Here is an 18161-nt window from a genome sequence, read left to right on the forward strand (position 1 = left end):
AACAAAAAAAAACATTTCAAATGTGAATATTTTATATTCTGTGTGATAATATTTGCTGTCATTTTTAACCTCATACACCAGAAAGAGATGACAGCAATTTTCAGCCGTGGTCTTTTAATTTGGCTTACAGATTCTGTACACTAGAATGCCGTTTGCCGTTACGAGACACGTTGGTCTTGTACCAAGGTGAGTCAATTCCATACTCTATTTTCATACATATAAATTACTTCGACGTTATATCGATTGATAAAGTAGCTTATAGTGACCGATAAAACCGTTCTAAAATGCGTTGATCCATAAGATTCATGGACCCGATTATTCAGTATGGATAACGGCATCCACTAATACACATAATGCATAGCCTGTTCAATCTCAGATTTGCTTAAATTGGAACAGTTAGTGGTGGATATTGGATACTCAATAGCAAATTACTGCAGGCAGTGCAGGAAATTGGTTTCAAATACAAGGAACATTATACGATTTCTATAGGCATAATAGGCAATTCAATACGGTCCTTTTTAAAGCAATAGAAATTAGAATCTTGGGATCATGCAGATGAAAAAGAAGTATGGAATTAATTTTTAGTCGTCTATTTTCATGCAGTTGAAATTATATTTAATTAAACGTGATTAATTCGTGTATCAATTTACTGGTGGTAGGCCTTTGTGCAATTACCGCGAAACGTCAGTACTTGGTATTGTTGTGTTCCGGTTTGAAGGGTGAGTGAGCTAGTGTAATTACAGGCACAAGGGACATAACATGTTAGTTCCCAAGGTTGGTGGCGCATTGGTGTTGTAAGCGATAATTGATTGACAATTCTTACAAAGCCATTTTCTATGGGCGTTGGTGACCACTTACCATCGGGTGGCCCAATGCTCGTCCGCTTACCTATTCCATAAAAAATATCCTCTATATGAATGAGTAATTATTGAATTTCTTGCCAGTTCTTCCTGGTAGAATTAACCTTTCGAATCGGTAGGCGTTAAGTTTGATTTCATATTTGATTCAAATCTGATTGTAAGACCTTACAATTAAGGGTATTGAGAATGACATAATGAACAACACATGAACATGAATAACTAGAAGCAATAACATAACTAGAAGCATTTACATAAAGACTGAAAGTTAGTAACACTAATTTACCTTTCCCCATGAGTTATTCATATAATATATTTATTTTGGAATATTCATATAATATATTTTTTTATTATATAATCTCTATATTTATTGAAACCAGTCCAGCTGTCAGTTTATCTCGCATCAGTTAATCTACAAAATAAAGTTTGTACGATAAATTGGTTTATGGATTTGTGGGAGTTTTGCAGTGTGCCAAAAGTCGGTCGCAGTGGCCAAAATTGATTGGTATTGTGAATATTATATCATAAAACTCTTTTCAAGTTATTAATTATCAGTGGATAATAAAAAAAGATTAACATAAAATAAGTTAAAATAATATATTTTTGTGTTCCGAATATTTGTTTGCCTGCTCTTTTGGTAAATATATTCTAATAGCTGCTTTGCAATAAAACTTCGCATTAAGCCTCACTGCTCCTACAAATTTTACATACATCTGTTCTTATTTAGTATTTTTTGTTAATTTTATTAATTAAATATTGATTCTAATTTCGATATCTTAGATGTATATTGTGTTATGATATAATTTTCTATTGCTTGCAGGTTGACCTAGTTGTTGCAGAATCGCTTATCATGCCACGATTTTCCATATCGTGAGGTGCGATCAATGTCAGATCTTGATATAGCTAAATCGTGATGCACCTGGAAATTATATTGCTCCCAGGTATAAAATGAATTTTAATGTTTTATTGTTAGTAAAATATTATAAGTATATTCGTATGCATTTGAAATATTAAGAGGATGAGATGATCTCAACCACACAATTAAGTTGATTTTGTACTTATAATAATTACTTTGATTTTGATCATAACATATTCAATATGCAACAAGCATAAATTACTATATTTTATATTGCTATTGGTTATCAATTTTCGGTGGCACTTAAAGTTCTCCAGATTTAGATATACTTTAATTTTGATTAAAACTGATATTCTCGAATTTTCTGAAAAGAAAGACCTAATACATTTTTATTAACCAGCTTTTAATCTATCTTTTAAGCCAGCGAATAGGCGAACCTTAATTAAAAATAAATATTGACTACAGTAGTACGTTATTTAATAAATAAGTAAAATTAACTCCAGTGTACTGAATTTTTGTTTAAATAAACCATTTGCTTCCAAGTGAAGTAACAGCATCCTTCAAGAGTATTTGCATAATCATTCAAGATCAGATGCAAGCGACTTAGTCGGGAAGAAAAATTGAAAATAAACCTTGTCTGAAAAGAAAATCTCGGCCATTTATTAACTCACGGCGGTCCTGAATGTTAAAAAAAACAAGTTGTTTCTATTTATTTTGTTCACTTAGATTTATTTTTCTGCAATGCTCAGAATATGTACTTTATTATATTAAAGGTAACTTTATTTTAAAATAGCCTTTTAAAAAATATAATAAGTATTATTCATATTTTAGCACAATTATTTCAATTTTGCTTAATACTCTATAACAAATCTTTAGTAAGAACTTAAGTAACAGCTTGTAATTGTCCCACAGCTGAACTAAATAAATAAATAATGTTTATTAACCAAAATCAAAGTAATAATAATAACGGCGTCCAGACCGATTTCGGCCACGGCGGCCGAAATCGGTCTGGACGCCGCGACCTCAAGAGAGATTAGCCAACTACGCAGGAGATATTATAGCGCACAAGTGTGTGCACGGGAGTGTACACAATTCCAACTTCCAGACTCCGGGCTGCTACTGAGAATTTCTGACAGAAAAACCCAATAACTTTTTATTGGGCTGACCTGGCAATTAAACCTAGGACCTCCGGGTCTGCGGCCTTACATCAAGCCACTGGACCAACTGCACTGCGGCTCTTCCAATGGCGCTTCATTGTGTTTCTGTCTGGTGATTCCAAGCTTTTTTGCCATTTCAAAATGCAAAATGAAAGAGAAGGCAATATCTCTGTCGCTACTGCTCTCGCACCGCATTTTTAAAGTTACCGAACCTCGGTGGATACGATGCACCGCTATAGACTCATCTGCGCTTCCACAGATGTCTCTCTACCCACGGTGCATTGGTGCGTTCTGGTCTGCGTCCGTCCGTAATAACACGCACCGTGGGACGCCACTTAAAGACAAAACGCACACATAATTTTAACAAACATACATTTATTTATTTTATCACAACTTTCAGCTTTATTATCAGAAACTAAAAGTTGCGTCCGTGCAGTGACGGAGAAAGAATACATTTCACTGCCCCTCTCTTTCCCATGGGTGTCGTAAGAGGCGACTAAGGGATATCTGAGCGACCATCTGCTCATCTGGTGGTAGGTTGTTAAACATCCGCTTGGCTTGTTACCACCGTACGCATGGTGAAAAACTCGTGAAGTGGCTTGCAGCCGCGTTTCGAGGTCAGCCAGCGTACAGCCAGTGCCCGAGCGAGTATTGCCGCGATGGGTGTTGGTCCAATGGAGACGGCTGTTGAACTAATGCCGGGGGAAACTGTATTGACCTGCTGGACAGGGAGACCCGAAGAAACGGCTGTTCCGCTGGCCACCCGTGGCATAGTACAGGGGCCCGAGCGTGCCTAACCAGCTCGCGAGGCTGCCCCACCAGGCCACGCATAATCTCGGGGTGGACCGTCGTGCTGGTTGGTGACCGGAAGGTGGGGTCCCGGCGGTCACTTCGGGGGGCGTTCGGGGGCCATTCCGTCCGGCGGGTCCAGTATATTTTTCCTTTTGGCAACCACTTGGGGAAACTCGCCTCCACACTTTGCCCATCCCTATCGTGGCCATACGTCGCTCGCTTCACGTCTCTTTTCGTATCTGATCTGATCTGTGCTATTTCCCACACTCTTTCTTTTGCATATCAATGATATGCTCTCTCTTGGGAACATACATTGCTATGCAGACGATAGTACAGTGCATGGTGGATATAGTGGATACCACGGACGCGCAGTGGCTGGGCGAGCGGAAATTGAGGAGAGGCGGAAGGATCTTGTCATTGAACTCGATAGGACATTAGAGCTCATCGCCAAATGGGGCTCTGATAATCTTGTTGAGTTTAATACCAAGAAAACACAGGTATGCGCTCTCACAGCGAAAAAGTCAGCATTTTCCCCTCTTCCCTCCCTTTGTGGTACTCCACTGGTGATACAAAGCAAAATCGCCATGCTGGGGATCGACGTTCGCTGCGACCTTAGTCCAAGGGAATTACATCGAGGCTGTTATAAAAATAGCTTCACGGAAACACGGAGTTCTGAACAAGGTGCGGCGTTTTTTCACGCCACAACAACTATGCCTGCTGTACAAAACACAGGTACGGTATTGCGTGGAATATTGCTCGCACCTTTGGGATGGCTCCGCTAAGTACTTACTGGAGGCCTTGGACGGGCTGCAGCAACGTGCCGTACGCATTATTGGTGACGTAAAGGTCACAAACACCCTTGAACCTTTACAATTGCGTCGTGAGATAGCAGCACTGAGCGCTTTCTATCGACTGTATCACGGCAAGTGCTCTAAGGAATTAATCTCTCTAATTCCTGCTTCCCCTTCCTTTTTAAGTCCACGCGAGCTGGTTCTCGATGTCACCGCCTAACTGTGACATCAATTCCATCGCGAACAAAGAAATTTGGCAACTCCTTTCTTTGTCGCACTTCCAAAAAATAGAATTCCTTACCAGCTCACGTATTCCCCTCCTCTTACAACCCGGGTTCCTTCAAACGAGGCGTGAAGAGGCATCTTGCGGGCCGGCAAGGCGAAGGCGGCTAGTGCAGAACGTTTTTCCCATCTGTACTGGCCGCCGTCGCGTTTGGACTCTACTACCACTTACCATCAGGTGGAGTAGAGTCATTTGCCCTCCCAGCGAATATAAAAAAAAATTAACAATAGATCTTATATCCTTTGTGCTAATTAAATTGACTTACCGGAGAAGTTCCAAGTTATTAATACTTCGTGATAAAAGTTACTTATCACAATTAATATCTTTTAAATAACATAACTAAATAATATTATAATTTTCATTCATTTAGCTTTAAATAAATTTCCTTTGTGTACTAACATAATAAACTTTGCAATTTCTTTCTTTGAACATTATCATATTTAATGGGAGCGCTGAAAGAAGGCTAAGGCTAGCGGACCTAGTTAAATTAGTTATTTAATAACAGCTTCTAGCTAGATAGTCCGAGAGCTGCTATTACATAAAACGAAAAGTTAGTTATAAAAAGAAAATTATTCTAAATATATAACGATCTGCCTGATTGAGAAGAAGTTGAGCTCGTTCAAAAATTAAAGAAGAGTCAGCTCAATACTGTGCCAAATCTGGCTTAGAACATCGTTTCTTTATAAAATTGGTACCTAACTAAAAAATTATAATATGAGGTTGCTTTTTAACTAAAAATTGAAAGAGAGTCAGATAAATAAGTGTCCTGATGATAAATGAGGTAAAGATTGCGGGCTCAAATGCGAACCATCAAATGTTTATGTGCTTAATTGCTTGTGTTCATAATCTATCTCGTGCGCGGCGGTGAAGAAAAACATCGCGGTCACGGAAAGCTTCATATGTCGGATGCACGTCAGATGGAACAGCGTTGTGAAAAAAGCTTTAAGCCTTAACCCAGCAACAGGATATTTACCCTGTCACTTTTTACCTGTCTATATATTTTATCATGGAAACTTTACGTTAGCTTTTGTTATACGGTTTTTTCAATACAAAATTTCGAATTCTTCGGCAATTGTCGCTGTAATCTTAGGAAAAGCTTTCCACTCAATTTGTGAAGAAAATAGGAATAAGGGTAAATCGGTAATGCTTGCAAGTGCGCGATATTATGTTACTGAATCGAGAAATGTAAAAAGTTACTAGTTATTTAAATTTTGTTATAAGATTTTTTTTTGTTTATATTAAAACTGGTTTTCAGTCGATGCCTGGGCTGCAGAGGTAAGATATTAGATATCCTAAATCCTATTTTGTATCCCTGGTAATATGTATACAAACTTTCATGAAAATCCGCTAAGTGGTTTACTAGTGGTAGGGCTTTGTGCAAGCTTTTCTGGGTAGGTACCACCCACTCATCAGATATTCTACCGCAAAATAGCAGTACTTGGTACTGTTGTGTTCCGGTTTGAAGGGTATTACAGGCACAAGGGATAACATCTTAGTTCCCAAGGTTGGTGGCGCATTGGCGATGTAGGGTATGGTTAACATTTCTTACAATGACATTGTCTATGGGTGTTGGTGACCACTTACCATCAGAAGGCCCATATGCTCTTCCATCTACTTATAATATATAAAAAAAGTTAAGAAGAAAAAAAAACAAACAAACTCACCTTTGCATTTATAATATTAGTAATAAGCAAGGGACGCACGATACGAAATCTCAAAATTGATGATTATTGAAAGAATTTTTAAAAGTAAAGAAAATCAATTTAAAAAAAATAGAATTGAAGTAGATTAAACAATAAAATTAAATTTTTCAATGAAATAAATATTTTTACGAGTCTTAACCCCACGCGCGTCAGTATATGTTTTTCATCAAAAATATTATACACAAAATTTATTAATTAATTTTGTTATTAAGTATTATTCGACTTATTTACTTTTATATGAATTCATAAAATACAAAACCAGAGAAATAGTCTGGCAAATATTGAGTTTAGCAATTGCAATAAAAATCAGACAGCGAAGTCGTTTCGAGTCGAGAACACATGTCATGTACATACGAAACAAATGTAGCTCTTTGTAGTATGTAGTATAAACGCATTGTCTTACTCGCTGTATAAATTATATTTTTTGGTTTATAACACGTCTTCCTCCGAGTTTAAAATTATAAAAGGTTTGCATATGTTAATAAATAATCAAAATAGCCCAGCAGTGGGACATTCAAGGGTTGTTAATATACTTTAAATACTTTTTTTTTTGCAAATCGTGATTTTTCTTATTGGTAGTGGACAGTGAGCGGGGTAGTCAACATCCCATCATTTAATCTACCGCCAAACATTAATTAAAACAATATGGCTGTAATTAATGTGAAAACTGAACCGATTTTGATAAATTTTGAGCAAGCTGGAACCCCAAAGAAGAAGATACGCTACTTATTTATATCTTATATGTATCCCCCTCTTAACATGCGGGTGAAACCGCTGGCAAAAACTAGTTGTTAATAAGATAGAAACGAAGTTTGTGAAGTTGAAGAATATATTACAGCGACTTGGTACACGTGGTACTCGTAAGTATGTGTTTCAGAATTTCAATCGATATATGCGGATACTCTGATGTTTGTGTTCAGCGCCGCTCAGGAGAGTGGAGAGCAAACATACTCACGTTTGTAACAGTATTCCTTGCAATACATATTTAATAGTAAAAATATCGTTCCAATATTTATTATTTCTGTATCAACTCATGATCATGATGTTTTTAACTCAAACTCAAACTCCTTTATTCAACATAAACGTATTAATTGGTAGGGTATATTTGGTGGTAGGGTTTGGTGCAATCTTTGTGGGTACCAGCCACTTATCAAATATTCTACCTACAGCAATATGTAGTACTTTAATTGGGTTACGGTCGGGATGATTACAGTTGGAACACTCAATTATAGGTGCAATTATCACATTAAATCTAAGTTTTTTTGACAATCTTAACTATATATTCTAGACTGTTTTTTAATAAATAATTTGTTTTACCTCAGTACAGTTCTGATTTGACTGCGCTGATTTATTGCTAAGACGTGCGCTACCGTCGCTGAATATATGTCATATTCAAGCGAAGCTACCTGGGGATTCGGGATTACGTCTAAACTTATAAAAGAAATGTCATTTGCATAGCTTATTTTGATTCAAAAAAAAAATTAATGAGATATTTTATAAGCGTACGATATATAACTTTACTTTAACGTACTTTAATCTTCATCAAACTTTATTCTAAAAGTAAGAGTTAATCTTTAAGCCATAAGACCACATTTACGAAACACACATAACGAAGTTGTATTGTATTATTTTTATCTATTTAATAAAGTATAAATAAAAAAAAATATACATTAAAGCTTTTATTATATGAATCGTTAACAATCTTAAACTTTATAAGTTTAAATTATATACAAAGCTATTACCGAATTGGAATGAAGATACAGTCAGACGGATAGACGTGTTCACGACACTTTGTTTTATACTTTGTTGTAATACCATTTTGTATAGAATAATTAGTCTTTTTTTTTTTATAAAATAGGAAGACGGACGAGCATATGGGCCACCTGATGGTAAGTGGTCACCAAACGCCCATAGATATTGGCATTGTAAGAAATGCTTACCATCGCTTACATAGCCAATACGCCACCAACCTTGGGAACTAAGATGTTATGTCCCTTGTGCCTGTAATTACACTGGCTCACTCACCCTTCAAACCGGAACACAACAATAATAAGTACTGCTGTTTTGCGGTAGAATATCTGATGAGTGGGTGGTACCTACCCAGACGAGCTTGCACAAAGCTCTACCACCAGTAAAAGTCTTAACTATTAATGACATTGGACCTAAACTTTAACGGTCCTACTTATAAACGTAGCGATTGATTTATTTAAGACTCATTTCTCTTTCTGACATTATTGATTTAACATTTGAAAGAAGAAGACAGCATGGAGGCCACATGTGTATCCGCCAAGCGGCATTGAAACAGCGTGGTGAAATAAAATTCAAAAGGTTCTAACTTTGAATATATTAATTGTGTAATGACATTGTTATAGAAACTAACATTTTTTAAATTATTTTAGAGTCTGAATAAAATAGTAGAACTTTATGTTTTATTGCATAAATGTCAATCTGGGCAAGACCGTTATATAATATTTTATTATGTACAATATGTAAATTAATGACTCATTCTTTGCTATTATGTAAAGTGTCGCTTTTAATAGAATAAGACTTGATCAAAGTTATTTCGACACCGGCATCGAAACGACGTCCGTGTCATGGTGTATTACGGTAAAATAATAAATGACCGTTGCTTTTCCCCCATACAACCCTGGAATGAAACTCACCATCTGCAGTTTTAGGCGCCTATTACACCGTATCATCGTTCTAAATAACTGTTTCATATTTTTATCCATTAAAGTATTTTAATAAATTTTATAGATAAATATGTGTTTTTATATGCATAATATAATAATAATATGTATATAATTTATGTAATTAATTATTAAAGTATACGATATAAAAGTGTCAAGAAACTAACAAGAGTATTATACATTCCGAGCAAATCTTGAGACGTAAACAGAATACTGTTATTAGGTATGCAAACTGAGATTAAGCAAAAGAAGTAATAATAATACAGGTAATATATTTTATTTACATATACTACTAATGAAAATACAATAAATATACATCATTGTCAATCATTGTTTAATTGCGATAATCGTCATGTTTGGCACACGGGATTGCAATCGCGGTAAGACGGTCATAATACTGAGAGAAAGCCTACTGTCGTTCTCTGGTGTATATACTCTTGGGACGACTTCTACCTTCACAGGAGATGGAGTGGTGATATTCGTCGCTGTCACCACACGTAGAAACTTTACTTTGTAATCGGTAGATATCTGAAGACATTATTTATATATGATACTCGAAGAAATACTTTACGCAAATTGTTTGGAAGACCAACGGCAACCATAGCAAATGAATCAGCTACTAAGTCAGAACTCTGAAAAAGAAAGGACAATCTGCGTTCGCGATTGGAAAGCCACTAATGCTGAGAGCGGTAAGTAACGTGGTCAAATATAAGAAGGATGAAAATAAAACGAATCGCTATATTAAGAAAACGATCAGAGCTTAGTTATAATGATTTCATTCAGGTTTAGATAACACAGGTCAGCATAGTCAACTATGAAAAGCAAGAATGTATTAATTTGGTTTTAACCCTATTTATAAATTTTTATTTTAAGTTATGTTTACAAATCAATACAATTTAAATTTTTGCCTGCGATTTCAAAATGACTAAATTTTTAAGTTAATATGGCTATTTGCGAGTTAACATAATCAAAACAATCGTTTTTAAAACTTTTGTCTGTCTGTCTGTTTGTCCTGGCTAATCTTTGAAACGCCTAAAAATTATAATTAAAATAACTGAATAAGAAGCATTACAAGGTTCCTTTTAGTCTTTATTTCATCAAAATCAGTTGTGTATATCAAAAGTTATAACAAAAGTTATTGACTCGCTTTTAATTTTGTCTAAGTTAATCTTTTTGTTTTGAATTTTATACATTATTACTTTGTACTATTTAGGTTACCTTTTCCTTAGTTTGTAAGGCTTAATAAAGTTTGCATTAAATTGTTTAGTTGTAACCTTATTTATGGTTTAATAGATTAGAAGGGTCGTAATATTTTGTATAACTTGCTGCTCTTTTACCATACAAGCATGTTTACGTGTAAGTCATGCCAAATATATCGTGCATAATATAGTATATAAAAGGACATTACAATAATTCAGTTAATTATTTTTAAAGTTTAATTACTGGAATAATAATAATCGCACTAATTTCATAAATACGAAAGTATGTGTTCGTTGTGAATATGTGTTACTTCTTCATGTATTATCATAGCTGAATTATAATTTAATCAACATATTTTGGCCTTTTTATCCTGTTTAACTGGATTATCGATTATGAAACGCGCGAAGTCACGGGCGATCTGCTAGTTATACATATAATATAACTTACATTATATTATATACGTTAACTTGAACTCTGTAATTTGTTAACTATTCAAATAATGTAAATTGTTATTATACTTATTTAGTTACTTGGTGATAGGGCTTGGTGCAAGCCCGTATGGGTAGGTACCACCCACTCAACACGTATTCAACCGGCAAATAGCTTTACTTAGTGTGGTTGTGTTCCAGTTTGAAGAATGAAGAATGAGACGTTGACATGATCCCCTGATCCATTTGCAAATTTGCCTTTCATTTTATAAAAAAAACATTACATGTACTACGTAAGAGATCCTATCTATAACTATAATAATACTAAATTGTATTTACAGAAGTTTTTCAACATTAACGGAGACAGTTATGTCCCTTTAATACGAGCGACACGGTTTGCTTCCTTTTAAATAGTTTTAATATTCTCTGTACACTTAGTCTTTTCAAAATGTAATTATTATCAAAGGGAGATGTATAAATTAAATTAAAACAATGAAATTAATGAACATACTTCGTGGCCAAGCTATCAGTTTTTTTTTAAATAATTTCCATATCCAGCAGAATTCATGCGACATTTATTGGTCGGCAGTGTTATTCTGTAAGAAATCACTTCATTATTTTGATGCGTGAATAATTGAAATGCTGTGTTTCAAGTTTTTATGACAGATTAGATTAGCCTTCTTAGTCTTCAAATATATAGAATATCCGGTGTGATTGCATCCATGTTTATTTAGTAAATGTGTACAAAATGCCCTCACGTGTTTAGAAGACAAATTAGGGCAATTCTTTGGGTCCGGGTTGAGGCTATGGTATTTGATTAAATATATGTAGGTTATAATATTTTCATATTTGGGTCCCATATAGGTAATCAACAACATATATAAAAATAATAGATAGAGCCCAAAAAGTGTTTAGTGATCACATTATTAAAAAATTGTTGATTATTGTTGATTGGTTTGACAATATTGTACTGATGTTTTAGATTTATTTATTTTTATTTATTCTTTGATATTATTTTTTGTAAACAAATATCAAGAACAAGTAAAACTTGATTATATAGAAAAATTTCCAGTTAACATTATAACCGAATGAGATTTTGGAGCAAGGGAACGACGAAGCTTAAGTGTATAATTCGGTAATGCTTTGTAAAAAATGGCTAATTTTGACGATAAATATTGAAGATGCCGATTGAAAGCTTTACGTGCCGTGACGTGCCGCGTAAACCAATAGTCGTTTGTATTACGATAAAAACGTTTTTTCAGTAGACCAGTATTCTGCCCGTGCGAAGCCGGGACTGGTATAAAATGTCAGATAATAAATAATAATAATAAAATAAAGTCTTAGTTGTGACTTGCGTATGACTAATGGCGGTATTGACATTGATATAAGACGCTATGACAGTTATTTGAATTATCGTGAGTCGTAGTCATAGTCATTAGCGTAGTTCAAAATTATTATGTTGAGAACACTCGACTGTGCTATGCATACATAGGATGCTTATAGAAGCATCCTATATATATATATATATATATTATATATATATATATATATATATATATAGGATGAATAAGCTCATGACACCACCATAAGGGTATAATAGATAGGGTATAAATCACTCTTCCTTTGACAAGTTTAACCAATTCCACCAATTTAAATCACAGACAGATTAAAAAATATACTCGCAATTAATAAATAGTAATCAACTACTCACAGTCATCAGCTATTAGTTTGAAACCTTGCGTCAGATTTTCGATAAAACGCACGATACAAACACCCAGAGTAAATATGTACCATGAGCGGGAATTGCCGTTAATTTTGCACTCACTTGATCACTACGCCAAAGAAAACATTTAATTAACTCACTTTAAAACAATAATATGTAATTCTATGTATCGAATTAATATCTGTGTTGTATAGATAATTTTAATTTAAAATTACTTAGATATTTGAAATAAAATTTTACAGACTTTCTAGAGACACGTATCACAACGTTGTGATATATCACAAATATGTTTTACGACGTCATAATACTAGATTTAGTATCGCCATAAGGCTTTTACGTCCATGATTCCATTAAATGTGATAGTTGCTAAAAACCTTCTTACAGACTTAAAGAAAACACTCATGGTACTGAAAAGGAACAAACTTAACATGGCTAAACATGACTTAATATGTATGTAGGTTCCATATGTGACCAGGTAAGTCAGCCACACGTCAAACTGTCTCGCTGAAGCTGTAAATGAAATGTGGTCGAGTACGCGTCGAACATATGCGGAATACAAATTAATTTAACCGCAAATCATAGCAGTCAGTTCAGATTATCTCCATTTGCAAGTTAAATGTATCTAGTTGTTTTCTAAAATATTTTGTCTCCGTCTCGCCGCCGTTTAATAACAGCTATCTCACTTGCACTGTGCAGACAATTAATATTTTGAATAGCAGCTATGATAATTTATAAAAAGTTATTATTTTCCCCAATTCCGTGTTTTGTTTTTTTTATTGCAGTATTTTCCGATTATGTCCGATTGATACCATACAAATTTTTCTACTTCTTGTAGGTAGTACTAATAAAATATTACTCAATATAACAAGATCCCATTCGAAGCCCAAAAGATTTGGCAGCGCGGGTCAGGCGAAATTGGGCGTGCACGTATTTTTTCAGAGTTTAATTGATAACGAATGAAAAGCCTTTTAAAAAATTTTAATCACATAGTACTCATATTCTATTAATTTAGTTTATTTAACATTTTTCATTGGTTTATGTAAGCTATATATTGAATACAGATGTTTTTTTTTTTAATTTCGAGGTTAGTTTGTGTTTCTTTCTCCCAATCGAGAAGAGGAGTCGTGTTTTCACAACATATAGGCATAAGTGTATTAAATTATTAAAGTTACCATTTTATTTTATCAGCACGCGAAAATACCATTTGATTATACTGTAATTACTATTACAATTAAAGAGTTATTTAGTTATATTTAATAACAAAGAGAAGTCATATAATATAAAAGAAAATTATTTGTTAATTTGGTACAAATGAGGTTCATTATTAAAATTTTAATTACAGGTTATTGTAGTATCGTTATGAAATATATTATTTCTTCTTCTTGATCTATTTGTAATTTTTTTTACTGAAATGTTATATACTATGTGTAATTTATATTTGTTTTGTAAATAATTATTTATGAATAAAAATATATAAATTCAATTAAGAAATTAAGATTTTATTAAACAATATTAAATAATAGATTTTCTCAAAAGACAAAATATGTTGTAAATAGTTGCAAAAATCAATAATAAAATACACAAGTAAGTATGACATAAACTTTATTTCATTAAAATATATATATGTATACATTAAATCATCAAGTTGCAACAATATTAAATGTTTGAATAATTAAAACAAAACGAAGAAAATAACAACAAAGTATTTGTTACAACAATATCAACAGTAATATAAAACATGAAATAAATAAAATTCGAACGACTAGATTGTAAGGGTGTTTCACACTAGTGAAACGAAAAAGTATCGGCAGACGGCAGTGCTTTCATGTTAGTCGTAAAAAATGAAAACTTTGAATACACACATTTAAAGGCAAAATATTAGATAACAAGAATTCTGAGACACAATTAAAAATACGATTTGATTAATTTTATCTAGATATGACTACAAGATATGCTATAATAAGAAAGTCGATAGTGAAAAGATTTGATAGCATATACTCTAAGAGTCAAAAATTCCTAAACTTTGAGCTTCAATATTGAAATCGAATATTCATATGATTCTATTAATGGCAAAATTACTATTATATCTTGAACACACACCCAAAATTAGATTAATGTAACGTTGACGTGAGGTCTATCACACGATTAATTTGATTTCTCGTAGAATTAGATAGGAGTTTTGCGTTAAATTGAAACGCAACGATTTTTCATTTCGTGTGTTAAACCTTGATGTCAAAACTCGTGTTGATGGAATGTACTTTGCCCTTTAAATTTTGGGCATTGTCAATAGCGACTGAACTTAGAAGCTAGTTCTTCCAAATATGTAGTTGCCAGCCGCATTTGGATCTTCGGTAGAGAAGTACTCCTTCCACAATTCCTGGAATTCCTCCCAGGAGACGCTCGCCTTACCCTGTGAATTAAAATAAAATTGAGTTTAGTTGAATTAAAAAAAATGGAATAGAATATGGTATAATGGTATGTACGGAGAAATATTTACTCATAATGTTAAAGAAACTATGGTTGAGGTTTATTAAACAACCCATTCCAAGCTTTCGCTTACTTACCTTAGCCATCTGACCGAAGGCCACCTTGCATTCTTGAGGATCAATGCCATAAGAGGAGCAAACGGTTGTGAACTCGTCACAATCGATAGTGCCATCGGCACTGGCATCCTCGAGTTGGAACATAAACTTGCAGTACAGCTGCTGCCATTTCAAAGCAGCGGAGGGATTCTGAGCATAATCGTTCCACATAGACACCCACTCTTCAACAGATACCTGTGGCAAAAATATATGAATTAAAAATCGAAAACTTCAAACAAACAAACCAAATTTTTGCTTCATATATTAGGATGGATTATAATGAGTCCAGTTTTTGCCAATGCATGAATCCATGTCATGCCTAAAAGATGCCGAGATGGCCTAGTGGTGAGAACGCGTGAATCTTAACCGATGATCGTGGGTTGAAACCCGGGCAAGCACCAGTGAATGTTTATGTGCTTAATTTGTGTTTATAATTCATCTCGTGCTTGACGGTGAAGGAAAACATCGTGAGGAAACCTGCATGTGTCCAATTTCATTGAAATTCTGCCACATGTGTATTCTATCAATCCGCATTGAAGCAGCGTGATGGAATAAGCTCCAAACCTTCTCCTCAAAAAGAAGAAGAGGCCTTAGGCCAGCAGTGGGACATTAACAGGCTATTACTGTTATTGTAAGTCAAACCTTTGTCACGATTTATGAAATCCTATTTAATTTTCTGATCTTTAAAGAAAGAAGATCCAAATAGCGTGCGAAGTGATGAACAATTAATGATATCGATTTCATATCAGTTGTTTAAAATATTAATATTTCTTTTTCTGAGGTACCCAGAGAATGAGATTGGATAGAAGATGCCAAATGATACTGAGAAAAACCAATTTTCGAAAGTGCCAAATTGATGTAGTCAGGATGACAATCATTCGAGTGCATTAACATAAAAAACTATAAATAATTTGACTACTACTATAAAAGTCAAAGACAAAACAGTACAGTGACTTTTTCTTTGTTTGTCTACCGATTTTCTTTTAATTTTTTTTGTTTGGCATAAAAAATTAAAAATAGAGTACAAAAAAAGATCTAAACAAGCATATATAATATACTATCTTCCATTTACAATAACAATTATTCTCTAATTTCGACCTAGTGAATGAAATTTATATGGTGTTCCCACTAGGGAACTATGTTAAAAATCAGTATTTTAATATAATTACATCAGACTTCAACAGAATATACTACATATACGACATTTAAAAGTAATACTTTTAATTAGTTGTATAAAAGTAGGATTGAATACAATTTGTTTATCATGTGATAAAAAATATTATTATATTACATAGGATAAAACGATTTTTCTACCGCTACTATCAGCAAAACCATGTGTTGGAGCCCCAATGTTAAATTACGTTAAAATTCGTATTGAAATTAAACACAAACAAGTCCCAAGTTTACTCTCATCTGTTTGATATCGTAATTGAATCCTTGTATACAAGAAGCAATGTCGCAAACAAACACAAGAAAAAAAGGGTTAGCCTAAAAATAAGGGTTATTTCATAAAAATGCTAATACTCGACCCGAAGGCATGCATTAAAACGTCAGCCTTTATAAAAGGTCGAGAGTCCCTTCATAGAGATTCATGACTGATATAGAAGAAAACAAAGGTCACATTTTATACATTTATTTATAAAGGCTGTTGGTTGATGAGCATTAAAAATTTAAGTTTGAAAAAAGAACAATTATATTGATATATTCAATATAATTGCTCTTTTTAGATATTATATTGTATATAATATAGCGCCAATAGCGCAATCGTTTACGATTGTTACGTTTCTATCAAAGTGAAAGTCGCATGTTTGATCCTGCCTAACTTAACAGTTTTTGGGGGTAGTCAAAAGGAGGTCATGAGAGGTGAAAAGTAATATTAGAAATTTTATTAAAAAGGGAATTTCTTATATTTAAGTACAGTAAAATTAACGATACTACAAACGATACGACGTTGCAATAAAATCGAGGTATTGGAAACTGCAAGTCATTGGAACCGAATAGATGCTAAATGCTAAGAACTTTTGGCGCACCTTAGGAGAAGCCAGGTCCAACGTATAACGAATAGCTGACGACGGCTATAGTATTAGAATTATAATGATAGTTGTAAGAAATATATAAATATGCTATGTTCTATAATTTAATAAAGTTATATTAAAAAGCACAAAGTATACAGTTGACTTTAACGATATTCTCTTATGTAATCGTAAAAACTTAGCTCTGACGTAATCAAATTGCCTTGTAGAGTTGTTGTGGCAGCATAAAGACACTTGCTTATACAGCATTATATCCTTTACCTAGAAAGGCTCAAAAAATATAATTCTCTCAAGAACAATGGACAAAGAAAACGATCCAAATAATAATATCTACAAAGATAAAACCAAATAACGGATACAATTATCTACAATGTTTGGTATCTGTAAATGCCACTGAGTGTAGTCAAGTCTGGATGAATAAAAGATCATCGGAGACCTTTTCCGCGCAAAGGTATAATAAAAGTAGATAAATGGTTATATTACATAAGAAATAAAGTTAACTACTACTTTTTTATTTATCTCGTAAATGCTATTTTTTACTTTCACATTCACTCAAGAATATTATAATAAGAATATTGAATAGGTGATCGGTACTTTTCTAAACTATATATCTGAAATTTGCTAACGCTGGGATCCTGTTGTAAAAGCATAGGTATAGTAACCAATGATCATCCGGATTAAAGTTAAATTAGTTCATCTAACTTTGATCTAAACTGTAGATGTAGATTGGTATTTTAAAATGACTGTTTCTAAGTTTGTCCTTTATACGTCAATTACTTAATTAAAACATTGACTGCCTCGTTGGTCTAGTGGCTTGATGCAAGCCCGCAGACCTGGAGGTCCTGGGTTCAATTCCCAGGTCGGACCAATAAAAAGTTATTGGGTTTTTCTGTCAGAAAATTCTCAGTAGGAGCCCGGAGTCTGGAAGTTGGAAGTGTGTACACGCCCGTGCCTCGGGAAGCACATAAAGCCGTTGGTCCAGCGTCTAAATACTGTCCGGTTGTAACGAATTGCCGTCCCATCGAATTATGTGAGTTAGGGAATAGAGTGCACCTGTGTTTGAGCA

General features: G+C 33.8%; 1 protein-coding gene across 1 annotated transcript in view; it reads right to left on the bottom strand.

The window, feature by feature from the left end:
- Window positions 1-14183: 14183 nt before the first annotated feature.
- Window positions 14184-18161, bottom strand: part of LOC126772737 (calexcitin-1) — a 47944-nt gene continuing 43966 nt past the window's right edge. The window contains exons 6-7 of the mRNA XM_050493270.1: window positions 15045-15257; window positions 14184-14890 (exon numbers count right to left, since the gene is read on the bottom strand). Of these exons, the coding sequence (XP_050349227.1) occupies window positions 14780-14890; window positions 15045-15257 (324 nt within the window). The 3' untranslated portion in view covers window positions 14184-14779. The remainder of the gene's footprint in view (window positions 14891-15044; window positions 15258-18161) is intronic.

The sequence above is a fragment of the Nymphalis io genome, chromosome 13 (genome assembly GCF_905147045.1).
Source record: "Nymphalis io chromosome 13, ilAglIoxx1.1, whole genome shotgun sequence".
NCBI classification, from domain to species: Eukaryota; Metazoa; Arthropoda; class Insecta; order Lepidoptera; family Nymphalidae; genus Nymphalis; species Nymphalis io.